The sequence below is a fragment of the Dromaius novaehollandiae genome, chromosome 11 (assembly GCF_036370855.1).
Source record: "Dromaius novaehollandiae isolate bDroNov1 chromosome 11, bDroNov1.hap1, whole genome shotgun sequence".
NCBI classification, from domain to species: Eukaryota; Metazoa; Chordata; class Aves; order Casuariiformes; family Dromaiidae; genus Dromaius; species Dromaius novaehollandiae.
In genome coordinates, this window is record NC_088108.1 from 20,529,753 (window position 1) to 20,544,670 (window position 14,918).

At 44.0% G+C, this 14,918-nt stretch overlaps 1 protein-coding gene across 1 annotated transcript in view; it reads left to right on the forward strand.

The window, feature by feature from the left end:
• Positions 1-14,918, forward strand: part of MCF2 (MCF.2 cell line derived transforming sequence) — a 59,512-nt gene that overhangs the window by 36,934 nt on the left and 7,660 nt on the right. Inside the window, exons 14-28 of the mRNA XM_064518313.1 lie at positions 1,255-1,343; positions 1,797-1,885; positions 2,121-2,187; positions 3,958-4,073; positions 4,175-4,244; positions 4,636-4,728; positions 5,064-5,156; positions 6,162-6,287; positions 7,131-7,352; positions 11,332-11,424; positions 12,451-12,529; positions 13,058-13,121; positions 13,335-13,441; positions 13,538-13,650; positions 13,957-14,069. Of these exons, the coding sequence (XP_064374383.1) occupies positions 1,255-1,343; positions 1,797-1,885; positions 2,121-2,187; positions 3,958-4,073; positions 4,175-4,244; positions 4,636-4,728; positions 5,064-5,156; positions 6,162-6,287; positions 7,131-7,352; positions 11,332-11,424; positions 12,451-12,529; positions 13,058-13,121; positions 13,335-13,441; positions 13,538-13,650; positions 13,957-14,069 (1,534 nt within the window). The remainder of the gene's footprint in view (positions 1-1,254; positions 1,344-1,796; positions 1,886-2,120; positions 2,188-3,957; positions 4,074-4,174; positions 4,245-4,635; positions 4,729-5,063; positions 5,157-6,161; positions 6,288-7,130; positions 7,353-11,331; positions 11,425-12,450; positions 12,530-13,057; positions 13,122-13,334; positions 13,442-13,537; positions 13,651-13,956; positions 14,070-14,918) is intronic.

Sequence of the window (14,918 nt, forward strand, 5' to 3'; positions counted from 1 at the left end):
GTAGTCAAGTAACTCCATGGTCGCGGGGGGAGCTTTCCTCACCCCCAGGGGCTCGCAACAAAACACTGAGCTACGTCTGACGGCTGCCTCTCGTCTGAGTTGTTATCCGTGTTCCCTCTCCCCGCAGTGGGAGCCTCCCAGCAGGACCGCTGCTAAATCCGAATTTCCTTTGGATCGTCTCACCTTGTGCCGTGGTGGGCACGCGCCACGCGTGGCTCCGGTCTGCTCCCCGGCGCTCACCCCTCCTCCTCCGTTCGGCATGTTTACAAGGGGAGGTTTAAAGCCTCTTTGGTGTAATAATCTGTAATCGTTTTATCTTGTAGCAGCCCATACTGAAGATGGGGCACCTGCTCTCCATGCTGCTTTCCATTCCTCTGCATCAGTTTTTCTCCCTACATCTTTTGCTCATTGCTTCACAAAAGGTGGTTCTTCTGCATCAGTACTATTCACAACTTTGCCTGACCTAGACACAGCTGCCGTTAGATTAATGTGCTGCTTTTGTATTCTTACCTGCTGCAATCCTTTTTTTTCGCCCTAATGGAAAGATATTTCATTCATCTGCTTGATTTTTTTTTCTTTGCTGGCTCGTTTTTTAGCTTATAAATAAGGCGAATATTGCACATCAGAATGTATTTATTTTTGGTCTATCTGAGATTTTCATATAGGCATTTCTAATATTTCAGGCTGTTCTAGTATATGAAAATAAATGCTTTGACGCCCATGAGACAAAAGCCCACAATTTTAGGTTGACTTTAGCAAAAGGAGGGGGATGTGGGGAAGTCACCTGCAGGTGCTAGTCCCCATGTCCACGTGGCAGTGCCGCGTCCCGGCTGTGCTGGCAGAAACAGTTTATGCCACCAGCTGAGCATCTGGCCTACACTCATAAGAGGACTTGCAACCCGTATCCCAGTAGCTGATGTTCCTTATGGTGGTTTATTTTATTTTACTACTCTCTATCATTTGCAGAGGCTTTACAGACTTTGTTAGGTTTTGATTACAGTATTCCCTTAATGGACGTTTTGTTCTTCCCAATTAGTTTTTATTTTATGGCCTTCATGCCCATCTATGTGATTATGGCATTCAGTATTGCTATTTGAGATACCTTTTATTTTGTTATTTTGCTTCTAGTGTTAGCTAACTAATTATTCACTCTTAAAATCTATCCCACTTTTGTTGGTGACCTCGTAGTTTCTCTCTGAACTGTCTCTTTCACTATAGATGTAAATTATGTAATAATATATTTTTCTACCCAAGGTGTGGATTTTAATTCCAGTTTGAAATTCTCATTTGATCTCTCTCTCCCTGGGAAGAAAACATCAAGAAAAACTCCAAATTCTCGCAAGGTAAAGATTATTAGTGAAATTTGAATGACATTTATATACTAAGACCCAAATCAGACCCTTCTGAAAACTAATTGAACATAGCTTTTGGATTTTAAGGTGCTTTTTCTTATAATGTGTTAGTCCCTGAATTTGTTCCTTCCCAGCAGTGATGCCTATTAAGGGAGCTCCATGTCTGCAGTTATTTCCCTGTGGAAACTGTTCTCTGGGCTCTGCGCTAATGAGTTACGTTATCAGTATTTTCAGATTTTAATCTGCAGAGTAATTTCTGGGAATATTTGGCTATCCATTACATGCTATGACCTCTTGAAGTTTTTTGTTACGTAGGATTTCTTAAAATGCAGCCTATTTTATCCTTTCCCAAAGAGTTCCTATGTTTGCTTCGGGGCTGGGCTGATCCTGCCTCAGTGATGACCTCTCTGCAGCTCTTTCTAACACCTCCCATTCCTCTTCCAGATTGAGGTAATGCACGATTATCAAGAAAAACGGAATTCCTTGCAGTCTTTTATTTCAGACAGTGACGACAACTTAGATATACTGAAAGGGTAAGCTTTCACCTTGTTTAAATCAGAGGTACTCAAAACGATGCTTGTTTTTGGTCCTTGTATTCCTCCAGCCGGGGCTGGATGTCCTCTGTTGCACTTTTACTTATTCTGTCATCTCTACGATGGTTGCTAATTACGTCACAATATGTTTTAGGCTTCTTTACCCGCACTGATTTCCTGTGGTTTCTTTTGAGAAATACAAAAATAACATACTTCTCTTTTTTCTTTATTTTAGCCATGTCATAAATGAGCTTATAGAAACGGAGCGAGTGTACGTAGAAGAGCTGTTCACTGTTTTGACGGTGAGTGACGTCGGATCCCTTACTGCTGTTCCCCAGTGACTTGTAAAAAAGGGCACCTGCCACTCAGTCAGGCTAAGCAGAAAAGTGATGGGGTTGAGTTCTACCAAGTTGTTAGATCCCTAGATAGTCTGGAGTTTTCAGATTTTCTCCCTATCATTTTTGACTTGGAAGCATCTGCAGGTACAGGTGGTGTTGGGATGAGTTTCTCATCTCGAACGAGGGAGAAGCGTTCTGTTTGCATACAAATGAACTAATAATTGGTTTTATCGGTGATTGGAAAAATGTACAAAAAAGCTGGTATTTTTAAATGTTCCCTGGTTTCTTTTAGCTTTAAAAGACAAAAGAAGGCAGCTTGTATTTTATCTTTGGAAGGATTCTGCCTTAGTACTGTGAAGTTTGTGAACATATGAAGCACATTTCTTAGTTTAGAAACAGATTATAATTTCATATACTGTTTTACGTACCTGTACTTTATTTACTTTATTTAACCACTGTTTGTAGTGGTTAAATATAGATGCTTACCTTTCCAACACATGTTAAAGGGCCTCGGTTTTGTGCAATGTTTGGTGACTGTTATGGGCTGCATGGGTTGTCGTCAATGGCCTTTTTAGTATCTTCTTCACAGAGATGGTCCTGATCTCTGGCTCTTTCCTATCTTACAGTTAGCTTTTGTACTCCTTTGAACTTACTGTATCTTTCCTGGAATTTACACCAATAGGTAAATATTTTTGCATTGGTGTAGTAATGTGATTTTAATGCAGGGAGCTTCGCATTATTTCCTAATTCCACCTAACAATTTGTAGTGCAGCAGGGTTTCTTATAGCTCTTCCCCGTTACTTAGCAAAGTCCCCCGTTTTGAACAGGCGGTGATCGCAGGAGGCAGATACAGCGACAGAGGGCAGAAAACCTTAGACAGCAGGAATCAAGGAGAGAGGGACCCCGGTGTTCAGAAAGTGTCTTGTGTAAGACAAAAAGCCCATTGATTTCGCTATTTGATCTCAAGCCCTCTCTGCTTTGTGACAAATTACCTTGTAGGCCAGTTCTTGCGAGACTGTCTGTAACCGCATATCCCTTACAAACAAGTTGTCACTCATGTGTCCCACGGTCATAACAGCAGATATGTTAAACCTGGACAAGTATTCCCCCGGGACCGCTCCCGCAGCGAGCCCGTAGCGAGGAGTAAGTGGCTGCAATTTGCCTTACGTGGACAGAGAGCAGCTCCGCAGGGGACGGTGCCTCTCTGTGCGACTGTGTGTGTGCAGCTGTGCTCGTCCTGCTGCGTGTGCGCTTGTTAGTGGTAACTGTTTGAGGTATAAACACAGCGAGAGGCCGTGCATGTGTGCTTGTCGTTAAAAGGAGGAAAGCTTTTTTTTTTTTTTTCCATGGACTGGGACTGCATTCAGGTCCCCCCCGTCTGTCTTTTTGCCTTATCGTGTAGAGGGGAGGGCTCTTGCAGTCCTAGCTGCCAGAGCATGGGGGGGTGGCTGCCCCGTTCCCCACCACATCGCTCTGGAGCGAAGCTGGGCTCGCTGGCCCTGGGGGACCTGCGCCAAGCATCCCCTGCCAGACCGCGATCCCCAAATGCCCAGGGACTGAGGGGTGGAGAACTACAAGAAGGGGGGTTAAGGACCAAAAAAAAAAAAAGAAAAGAAAGAAAGAAAAGGGATGTTGCACTTTGAAACAAAATGTATTATACTGAAAGTCCGTTCACATCCCTTTTCATCTGCCTGCAATAAAAATTGAGTGATGAACCCCTCTTGCATCCTGCAGGGCTACAGAGCTGAAATGGATAACCCGGCCATGGTCCTCCTGATGCCTCCCGTGCTGAGGAACAGGAAGGACATCCTCTTTGGAAACATGCCGGAGATATACGACTTCCACAACAAGTACGATGCCCCCTTGTATCGCGCCGATTTCCTGCAATGCTGAAATGCCCGAGTACTACCTTGCTCACAGCTGCCTTTCGTCTCTCCCCCGTCTCTTGCAGAATTTTCCTGCACAGTTTGGAAGGCTGCCTGGGAGCGCCCGAGCGAGTGGGATTTTGTTTCCTAGACAGGGTTGGTGAATCCATTTTCACATACAAAGCAGACTTTCGGGCCAGTGTTTCTCCCAATTCTTCACACACTGCAAAATCTCAGTTATGTCAGTTGAATCAGATGCTTCCGATACGAGACGCCAGCAGCCAGGCAGGCAATGCCATTGCACGGACAGCAGCCCCGGGGGGAAAGCAGCAGTCGCGGCTGCACTGCGGTCTGCTGTGAGCAACCCTCTCATTGTCAGCAGCAGCTTTTTTATCCAAGCTCGCTGACTTTGAGATGCTACAGTCCTTCGGTTGGCAGCAGAGACAGATGAAATCAAATTTGCAGTTTTGGTGTTTGCCTTATCTAGCTGCCCAGCAGGTTGGCATGCGTGTGTGTTTAAGACTTGCCTTTCTGCCTTTCCTTGCAGCGAGAGGATTTCCAGATGTATGAGAAATACTGTCAGAATAAGCCCCGGTCGGAGTCTCTGTGGCGGCAGTGTTCGGAAAGCACCTTCTTCCAGGTGAGCTGCGTATTTCTAGCAAGGCAGGTGTCATCCTGGGACACTCACTTGTCCTAAACACAGTCCTCAGCACTCCCATGTTTTTGCATCATTTTCCGTTCACCGTTGCGTGGATGCCTCACATAGCAGCTGGAGTCTCTTGCACGCAAGGAGTTTAAAGCAGAGCCTTCCATTATGTTATCTTACATGGTTTTATAAAACTTTTAAAGTTACTCTGGCACCATAGGGCATTTTTACATGAAATCTTTAACGTTTTCAAACCATGTTAATCATACTGTTGGAATAACTGTTTATAGTAAATGCAGAACTTACTTAACGTGAATTCTTTGTTCCAGGAATGCCAAAGAAAATTAGAACACAAACTTGGCCTGGATTCCTATTTGCTCAAACCAGTGCAGCGCCTGACAAAATACCAGTTGCTTTTGAAGGTATGCCATGTGCTACTTTGAAAGGACATTCGGACATGGGATTGTTTTTTTCTTTTGTTTTATTTTTCAGTTAAAGGTTACCTGTAAATCAAGCCCTAGAGTACATATTGTTTATCTTGGCCCTCCATACAGTGACATTCAGTGAGGATGAAAATTCACATACCTGAAAAAGGAGAAGGGGCTTTTAGCAAGCTATTTTTATGGGGAAAAAGACAGTTTGAATTTGTTCACAGGTGCAGAGTGACAGAAACGCTTCTAAGAAAAATGAACCTGAGATGATCATAAGAGCATGATGAATGAAATAAACTATACTGATACATCTCTTCTTCTGCTTAGGTTGTTATAGTACCTGTAATCTTTAACACAGACGTCCTTATGTCACCCTTCTGAGGCAGGGCAATGCTGTTATTTCCACTTTACAGACAACTGGGGTGGTGACTTCAGGAGGTTATTGAACCCCTGTTTCCAGCTTCTTGAACAAGGGATGAGTACTCATGAAGTTGTAAGTGGGGAGAAGAGATCTGAAATGAAAGTTATTTTGTATGAATGGTGTAGTTCCCAATAGTGCCTTCTGTCTACTGACTTGAAGGGTCTCTGAATTTTATAAAATCCTGTCTTTTTGTCTGCCAGTTTGAAGATAATCACCTGCTGAAACCCCGTTCAAAGGCATATGTGATGTAACAGTGTCTGATGGAAAACCTGAGCCTTACTTGCCATTTCTTACAAAGGAGAAAAACAGCACAGCGCAGAGAGCTCAGATGAGCGCGATGCCCTCCTGCAGCCCAATGCCATCTTTAAGGAAACTCAGAAAAAATGGGACATGCTTTTGTGATATGTTCCACACCTAATACTGACTGTGTTTTAGAATGTGACTTTTTTCCGGTGACATAAGAAAAAAGAAATTCACACAGTGTAGGTTGCTCTTGGGCATCGGAAACTTTGGGTGAGATGGAAATGTCTGCTTTGTTTAACTGCAAACACGTGCTCTTCCATTTCTATTTTCAGGAGCTGCTAAAGTACAGCACGAGCTGCGATGGAGTTCAGGAACTTCAAGAAGCTCTTGTTGCAATGTTGGATTTGCTAAAGTCAGTCAATGACTCTATGCATCAGATTTCAATAACAGGATATGATGTGAGTAGATTTGGGTAATTAGAGACCTTGTACAAGGCCGGATGATGTCTGGGGAATGGACAGAGTCCCAGAATGTGTGAGCTTAAAACTATACTGGAACAGAGAGTTACAAAGTAAATGGGATCAAGAAGCTCTTACAGGAACCAGTCTGCTGTCTGATTTTGGGTGTTTGGAAAATATTTGCGTCCAAAGGACATGCTGAATTGCATGGTACCAAAAGTTGCCAAAAGCTGTGGTTCTAGACAGCATTTTTCCATCATCCACCTTAGTTCTCTCATGGCTCACCTTATAATTTGGCCTGGGGTATCTTCATAGCATTTCTCATTAATTTAAATACTCTGTCTGAGGCTAATTTCCATCCTTGCATGTTGAGGTAGGTGTCTTTCCTAGGGCTTTGGGGAAGGCAATGGGCAGCTGGCTTTCTAAGCTGCTTGTCCCAGTCCTGGCCTCTTTGAAGCATCCTTTGCTTCCCATCCTCCTAGACCTCAGTTCAGGTCAAATCTCATCTGCCCTCTCCCACTGAAATACATTATCCAGAGCCCTTACACCTGGACTTCCCATAGGTGCTGGGCAAGCTTCTCTAGCTTCCTAGTCCTTCCAATTTTTGACTCGTACCCCTTCACATAGAGAATCTGTAGCCCTGCGTCCTAGATCTCTGCTTCTCTCCTGGCCTCATGCCATCACTCCCAAAAAGATCATCTGATCCTTCCAGGAAGACCTATTCTTAGAGGGACATGCCTTGGAACAGGGTCGACCCCATTGCCCTTTATTGTTTGGACAGTGCTGTTACATTTTAACTGGCAACTTATTATTTTTTTTTCTTATTTGTCATCCTCTCACCAGGGGGACTTGAGTGAACTAGGAAAAGTATTGATGCAAGGATCTTTCAGTGTTTGGACAGGACACCGAAAAGGTCCAACAAAAATGAAGGATCTTGCCAGGTTCAAGCCAATGCAGAGGCATCTGTTCCTGTACGAGAAAGCCTTAGTGTTCTGCAAGAAGCGAGAGGATCACGGAGACGGATACGATAAAACCTCATCTTACAGTTTTAAGCACTTTTTGAAGGTAAGAACTTCTCAGTTGGGGCCATTGCCATGTACATACAGTAAATCAATAACTTTCAGAACCCAGAGAATATTTTTACGGTAACAGACACAGTAGCTTGTTCTCTGCTATTAAGAGCTGTAATGTCCCAAAAGGAAGTGCCATCTCCAGGAAGGAGCGGCTGCTGGTTTTAATAAGCTGTCAGGGCTCCCACGATTGAAGCCCGCGTGGAGGAGCGCGGCAGCACCTCGTGTTGCTGCAGCCCTGGCAGGCCGGACCGGGGTCTGCCGCGGCTCAGCCTGGCTGCCCCCGAGCCCCCGTTCCCCAGCTGCGTGGCTGGAGGCTACGTGGAAAAAAACCTTGTCTTCCTCTCCCATTGCCCTCCTCCTTTGGTAGGCTCTAATTGCAGCTAAAAATATAACTACCAGATGAAAACAAATTGCCTACGGCAGAACACGAGGGATATAAACAACCATCCCAAGCCAATAAACGCCAACTATTATCAGTGAAAATCCCAAACTGCTCCTCTAAAAGAGGCCTTCTGGCATACTGTGTGAGATAAGCACTTCTAATGGAGGCTGTGATCATTTGGTCTCAGTACTCTGCCTTGTTTTTCTTGATTAATAATAAAAACAGTATGGGTGTATCTTAGAATGGAAAAAATGGGTGCTTGGAGGCTGAGCCTCCAGGCCTCGGTGCTAGAACTGCCCCTGGTTTCGGTGGGGTCTGAGGAGAGAGGTGCCGCCGATAGTCACGATGCCTTCAAGGGTGATAGTAGATAAGTCTGTTCAGCTCCACTGCACATTACAAATTGTGTATTAAAAGTAAATCCCAGGCCATATGTTTAGACACTTAAATGTTTTTTTCCCCAAACAGCATAATTTTGTTTCTTGAGAGGTTGTTTTCCTTGTAGTACTTGTTTTACCATATGTGCTTTTGAAAGAACTGAAGAGGCTCTATGGGGAAAGCCTGCTCAGAGAAGAAAACCCAGCGTTTGGTAGCCCACGCAATGTGGCCAGTGCTTGTCTTTGCCTAGGGAGAGCTCATTTTCCAGCTGTTTGTTTTGCCAAGCTGAAAGGCTGGTGATTAGAGAATGCATGGATTCTGCAGGATGACATGCGGATACATATGTTTTCAGAATTGCAGCCCTAAGGGTGAAATCATGATTCTGGAGCTTGACATTTGCTTGATTCATGATAGTATCAGGGAATTGTTTTTATTTGCAAGAATGTTTTCCAGGGTTTCAGAATGAAAGCAAGCTGTTCAGTGGAAGCCATGTAACTGGATGTATGTTTAAAAAAAACCCCACCTTTGAAAACTGTACCTTTTCGAGATTTAGGATAATATTTTATGCTCTACGTAAAATAGCTAGAAGCAAATATCCCTGAGATTCAGCAACTTCGAGGGTGCGTATTCCTAACCCACTGCAATGCAAAATAAATCAGTCTGGCTTTTATCACCATGAAAGGTGATGCAGATGAATGCCATCCCAGACCTTCAAACTAGCCCACCTTAATCTGCAATGTAGTGAACCAACAGCTGAAGGGACAGTAAATCCTGGTCCAGGGGAGGAAATAGAATTTTAAAATATACTAAGATGAGTGAACAGACATTTTTATAATATATTTTTTCCTGGCACTTTCCTTTGCATCCTCATGGTAGATAATCAAGGCTAGAGTTTCAAATATCTTGATGTCTGGGCAGTGTGGCAGAAGCCTCTGTATAAATGGCCATGCCAAAAGAGATGCATGGAATTGGAAATTGCAGCATTTGTATAAGGTGCTTTCTAGGCTGCCATTTCAACAGCATAGTGTTGTAGTTGTTACTAAAATGAGACTGAAGCCCAATCTGGCTTTCTAAGGCAGTACGGAAATGTATTGCTCAAGCCAAAATTTTTTGAAGTTTTTATGCCCTCATACCTAGACTATGCTGCAGATTTTAGCATGCACTTTTTTGAACAGCAACTGATGTATATCAGACTGTGAATGAGCAAATGGTCCCTGGCTTTGTTCACCTCTTGCAATCTCAGTCCTAATGCTGAGGGGAGATCGCGAGAATTTTGTGCAACGTGAACACAGAGGACTGTGTTGAGGGAGGGAGATGCAAAGCAACGAGTGGCGGCATAATACTGATTGCTAGTGACTGACAGTCCTTTCCGAATCTGAAGGCAAATGCTTTCTCAGAGGTTCAGAAGAGCTCTGCTGTTTATACCAGGGAAAAAATGAGGGAAGCTAATAAGCAACTTGCTTCATTTTTCCTGAGGCCATTCCTAGTCGCTGATAACAGGTGCCAACGTTTGAAAAAGCAGCTACAAACAGAAAGTTTGCCCAGGTGGTCTAATTTGTAGATCGTCTCAATCTTTCAGAAAAAAAGCTCTGAGAATGCATTTATTAACAGAGAGTCGCAGCAATATTAAACTGATGTTCTTTCCAAGGCTTTATCTTTGTATTTAGATTTATCTAATGCAATCTCCTTGAATATCCTGTGATATATGGTACCATTGTTATTAGATCTGGTTTGAAACACATGTGTTTATTGAATTACTGGCAAACTGCTTTAAATAAGAAGCAGTATCAGCTATTAAAGTATTTTTCAATGAGGCGGTAATTGCATGGCACATTCAGCAGACGGGTCAGAGGTCTCCTGTTATCGAAGAGTTTCTCGGTCTCTAATCATAGCCGGAGCTGCTGATTCAGCTGGGTCGCTCTGTGTAGGCCCTGCGCTGTTTGTGCCTTTGGCCCTTCCAGCCAAATTACCAAAAGCAGTCCGCAATAGCGGGTACCCAGGCACAGGAGCGCTCAGCCACATCCAGCTTGACGTCTGCATCACCTAAACCTTCCTAAAAGGTTAATGGTACTTCAGGCTGCGTATCCAAAAATTAACCCTTCTTTCGAAACCTTGGAGATGTGTCAGCTACAGGGATGGTCAGGGACCAAGAGACATTGAACTGAAGTTCCTGAAGGAACTGCATACTTTACAGATGGATTTTAAAGATGCTCACTGAAAAAATGAGGCATAGAATTCAGCAAGTAAGTAAAGAATAAGGTGGCACAAATAATGTTTATGGGAAAACAACATGCTGTGCAGTAAGCAGGAACTTCCTGGAAGGAAACCTTAGTTATTAAAATATGCAGAGTCTGCAATCCTGAGGATTGCTAACTGCTGGCCGACTTGCTAGGGACAAACCTCTGCTGTAAGGTGGATGTGGTCCTGTCCCCGGATGGGAGTCTCGGGGGAGCAGCGGTGCAGTGTAAGAGGACTCGGAGCAGAGCTCTCCTCGTACTACTGCAGCTCTAGCACCAATCTTGGATAATTCAGATATGGCATGAGGATAAGCCAAGCTTGATACTTCATGGGTGAACTGGGTTTAAATTGCCTATACTTCTGCCTTGTGGTTAAACTAGATCTAGAGATGAAAAGTTCACAGCTTGTGGTGGTGTTTTCTTTCTGATCACTTCCATTACCTTACTTTTGGTGTTTCTGATCGGTCTTTCTTAGCTAATGGCTGGATTTGTTCTAATTTATACTACCTTTCTCCTGTAGAGCTTACAAAGTTGCTAAAGCTCTGCAGTTGACCTATTATATGGACAAGTGGGTATAAGGCAGAACCATGCTATAACCACTTGGAGTTGTTTGGAAACTTGAAATGAGGGTGGTTAGGGGTTTGGTTTTATATAGCTTCATATACCTCATCTGAGGAATTTCATGCTGAAAGAGGTATGAAATGACTTTTCAGTTAGTCCCACTTATTTCTGAATGAAAAATCCCCACAGGTCCATTGGCTGCTTTAAGGAAGCTTTTTCTAACCCAGCTAGCTGGTGGACAGGAATCAGTGGGAAGGTCAGGTAATGACTTTCAGTTGCCACCAAAGTAAATATTGGTGGTGAAATGTGTTCAACTGGGTGAAAATAGGATTTTAGCCCATTGCAAAATGTCTGGATCATGGGAAAGATGGAAAAATTTGTAGTATGTGTAGTTTTTTATTCTTTTTTCTTTGCAGATGAATGCGGTTGGAATAACTGAAAACGTGAAAGGAGACCATCGAAAATTTGAAATCTGGTATAGTGGACGAGAAGAGGTATACGTTGTGCAGGTTTGTAGCTTCAAAACTGGATATTTTTACATCCTCACAACAATGTTTAGGAAAACTTGAAGCTCCCCACATCAAGTTTAACCTTAATGTCTCCAACCGGGCTTGGGCGGTTTGAAGTTTGTCAGACTTTCAGTGTGCGTTTCTTCCTTCTCTTTGCCCGTGTCTGTGGTTACAGAGCTATTCCTGTGGCTGGGCCTTGCTGCCCAGTCCGTAACCGAAAAGTCATCTTGAAGTAGAGACAGGATAGCTACTTGGAAACAGTGTCTTCTATTGCAGATGAAATCTCACAGAGAGCAGTAGCTGAAAGAAAGATTTTGTGCTTAATAGCTTACGGGAACTGAGCTGGGAAATGGGCCTTATGCTTTAATGACCACAATCCACATGTGCTCAGCTACAATTCGCTGTCAGAAGTGCTCCTACAGCAGAGGCTTAGCCTCTGCGGTGCAATTTCCAAGTCTTTCAACTCGTCTACAAAACAGTTGCTCGATTGATCTGATTTCTTCTTGTTTTTTTTTTTCTTTTGTGGCATTTTGAATAGAAATTTGTGAAGGTGCAATGTTTGCCTGATTGGCGTTCACAGGGAAACCCACTGTGGACGTATTGTTGTTTGGTGATTTTTGGATTAGACTTCTGTTGAGTTTTTTTCTCCATGTCAAAACACAGTAGACAAATTCATACAGCAGATTTATGTAGCAGAGTATACATGTATATTCAAAAGGCAGATTGGGGCCTGCGGATGTTTTGTACGAAGGGTTGAGACACGTGCACGTGTATGCTTATGACTGCACTCCCTGCACTGAGGTGATGTCTCCACAGTTTCCACTTACAGCATAACCTGTGTTGCCTACGTGTAGTGGAGAGCATCAATTTTCCAAAAATCAAGAGTTTTTTAAAAAAGAGTCATTGATGGGTTTGGATGAAAGGGGATTTTGGGTAATTACAGCATAGAGAAGTAAGATTTTATTCCTGTATTGTAATGGGTGATTCATAATTCAAAATTCAAACAGCTTTTTTTTCCTCTTCCAGGCCCAAACAGTGGATCTGAAGATGGCATGGTTAAATGAAATAAGAAAAATTTTGTTCAAGCAGCAGGAGCTTATAAAAGGTACATTGGACCAATTTGACTGTGGCAGTAGCTGTACAGCAGAACCTTTCCTATTTTCACATGGCTAATCTTCACATCCCCTAATTCTCACTAGAGAATTGATTTTCAGAAGAAGCCTCATAGCAGAATACTGGAGTGAAGTTATGTTGCAGGGAAATAGCATAACTTAGCGTTGTAAAGGCCAGGTGCTCCCGTGAAAATGAATTACAGAAGTACCTTCTTTTGTCAGTATCTTGGGGGTTATTTCATATTTGTTCTCATAGGCTTAATTCAACAAGATGCATAGCAGATGCCTCGTTTTAAGCATATTATGGTCCTGTGGACTTCAGTGTCATGCTTCCTATTGGATTTGTGCTAACATGCCATCTTAATCATCACTAAGTCAGTGCTTTGCGATAGACCCTGGATCTGTTTTTCTCTGAGTAAAAATGATGAGAGTTGTACAAAAAGTCTGACTTTTAACATAATGCTTCGAGCATGACAGCTACCAATAAGCAAATGACGTTAAACTGGTTTTTCTACCCGCAGTTGAGAAGCAGCAGCCGGGCTCATGCACAGACCAGCTGCCCCTTTCCTCGCAGCTGAGCGATGGGTAAGTGCCACGAGTGGACGGGGCTCTCTCGTGCCCTGCACGCTTTCTGGCCGCATTCTGTGCTGGGGCATACTGGGCTGGCGCTATTCCCCCCAAAATTTGTGTTAAAGACTACCATTATTATTTCTGATTCTATTTTAGAAAAAGATCACGGGGTTTGTTTCTGTCTGAAAAGCAAAACTAAGATCGATTTCTTTCTTTTTAACCTTCCAGGAAGCAGCAGAGAGCCTCCATAAGCTCGGAAGAGAACGACTCCGAACGTACCAGCCCCGTGCTGCTGGAGAGCGTTCCCGTGTCGCCGCAGAACAAGCCCAGCAGAAGTAAGGCGGTGGGGATGCCTCCCCAAGGGACGCGTCCCCGGGGGATGCCGGCTGCCGGGCGCCGCGGACCCAGAGCCTGAGCGTCCTGTCTTGCAGGCTGGCCGGGAATGTCGCAGTCGCTGGAGATCTGTGAAGGGCTGGAGGAGTGGTCCGGGAACCAGTATCTTTCCAACTGCTCGGACACGGAGGAGGAGGATGGGAGCCAGCTGGTCAGTAAGATGCAGAAAATGCAGTGGTATAAAAGCACTAGGTGGTGCCATTTTTGGTCTTCACGTTTTGTTGAGCCTTGCCCTGGCCTGTCTGTTGTCCGGATAAGGCGTATGTCTTGTCCGTGTTTCACAGATTTTCCGTATCCCAATTTGGGGAATGAGGAGATGTGTTTTCCACAGTTTCTTGAAATAATTTTAATTAAGGGTGCTGACGGGGCTCTATCACGTTCCCCGTGGCAGTCAGAAATAACAATTCCTTTATACAAATCGTAACTAAATAAGACAATATTTTTGTTACTATCACAGTCTCCAGGAAAATATAAAGCCCTTGCAGACTGCAAGAGGAGAGGATCAGAGGACCTGCTGGTGAAAAACGGGGATGAAATTCAGCTTTTACATGAAGATGGCGAGGGACAGTGGTAGGTATTTTAGGATTACTTTGCCTTATCTCCGAGACCCTGAAACATAAGTCGTACAGTCTCACTTGCCTCGTGATATACTCATTGCGGCCTTTGATTGAGTTTTAGACTATTCCAGAAAGCCAAAGAATTCACTCGCTTGATAAGACTAGAGGCCATATGCATGGTTCAGCCTTGGACTTCCTTTGCCATTGGTGTCTGGGTGGTCTGTGTTATATTAGCACCTTAACAGCCCCCTTGTAATGCTCTTCCCACTTTAAGTGCTGGTTCGAGTGAGAGCTCTTCGCCTTTGTCCACTTTCTGTCTTCCCCAGCTCAGCTCTTGGCTTTGTTCCTCTGCACTTATTAATAGTAATATTGAGTAATTGTGGACATTTTCCTCCCTCAAATGGCTGTACAAGTGTTAACTAATTAATGGCTACAGACCATCGTTTAGTCAGTCGTATTTAAAGCTGCGGCTTGCAAGATAAGTGCTCACCGCTGGTTCCCTCCTTGCAGCTGGGAATTTTGCCTGGGAAATGACCGTACCTGAGACTATGCGTGTTGAGCCATTAGTCTCCTTGTCTCAGAGGGCAGCAGGCCCTCTCTTGATTCCTGCAGGGATTTGGCAAAGGGTTTTGGCTGTCTTTCCTTTCCAGATTGATTTCTGAGCAGCTCTCGTCTCAGCCCCGAAAGCTCTCCCTGGGGTCTCCGTTAGGGAAAGCGCAGCCTGCTAATGCCCTGTTCTGGATATGGCCCAGGGGAAGGGTGATATTATCAGTACCTGAATCAGAGTTGTGCAGGGACCAGCCTGTAAATGCGTAGACACAAAATGCCCCGTGGGAGGTTCCTGGACAACGTCTGCATTCTT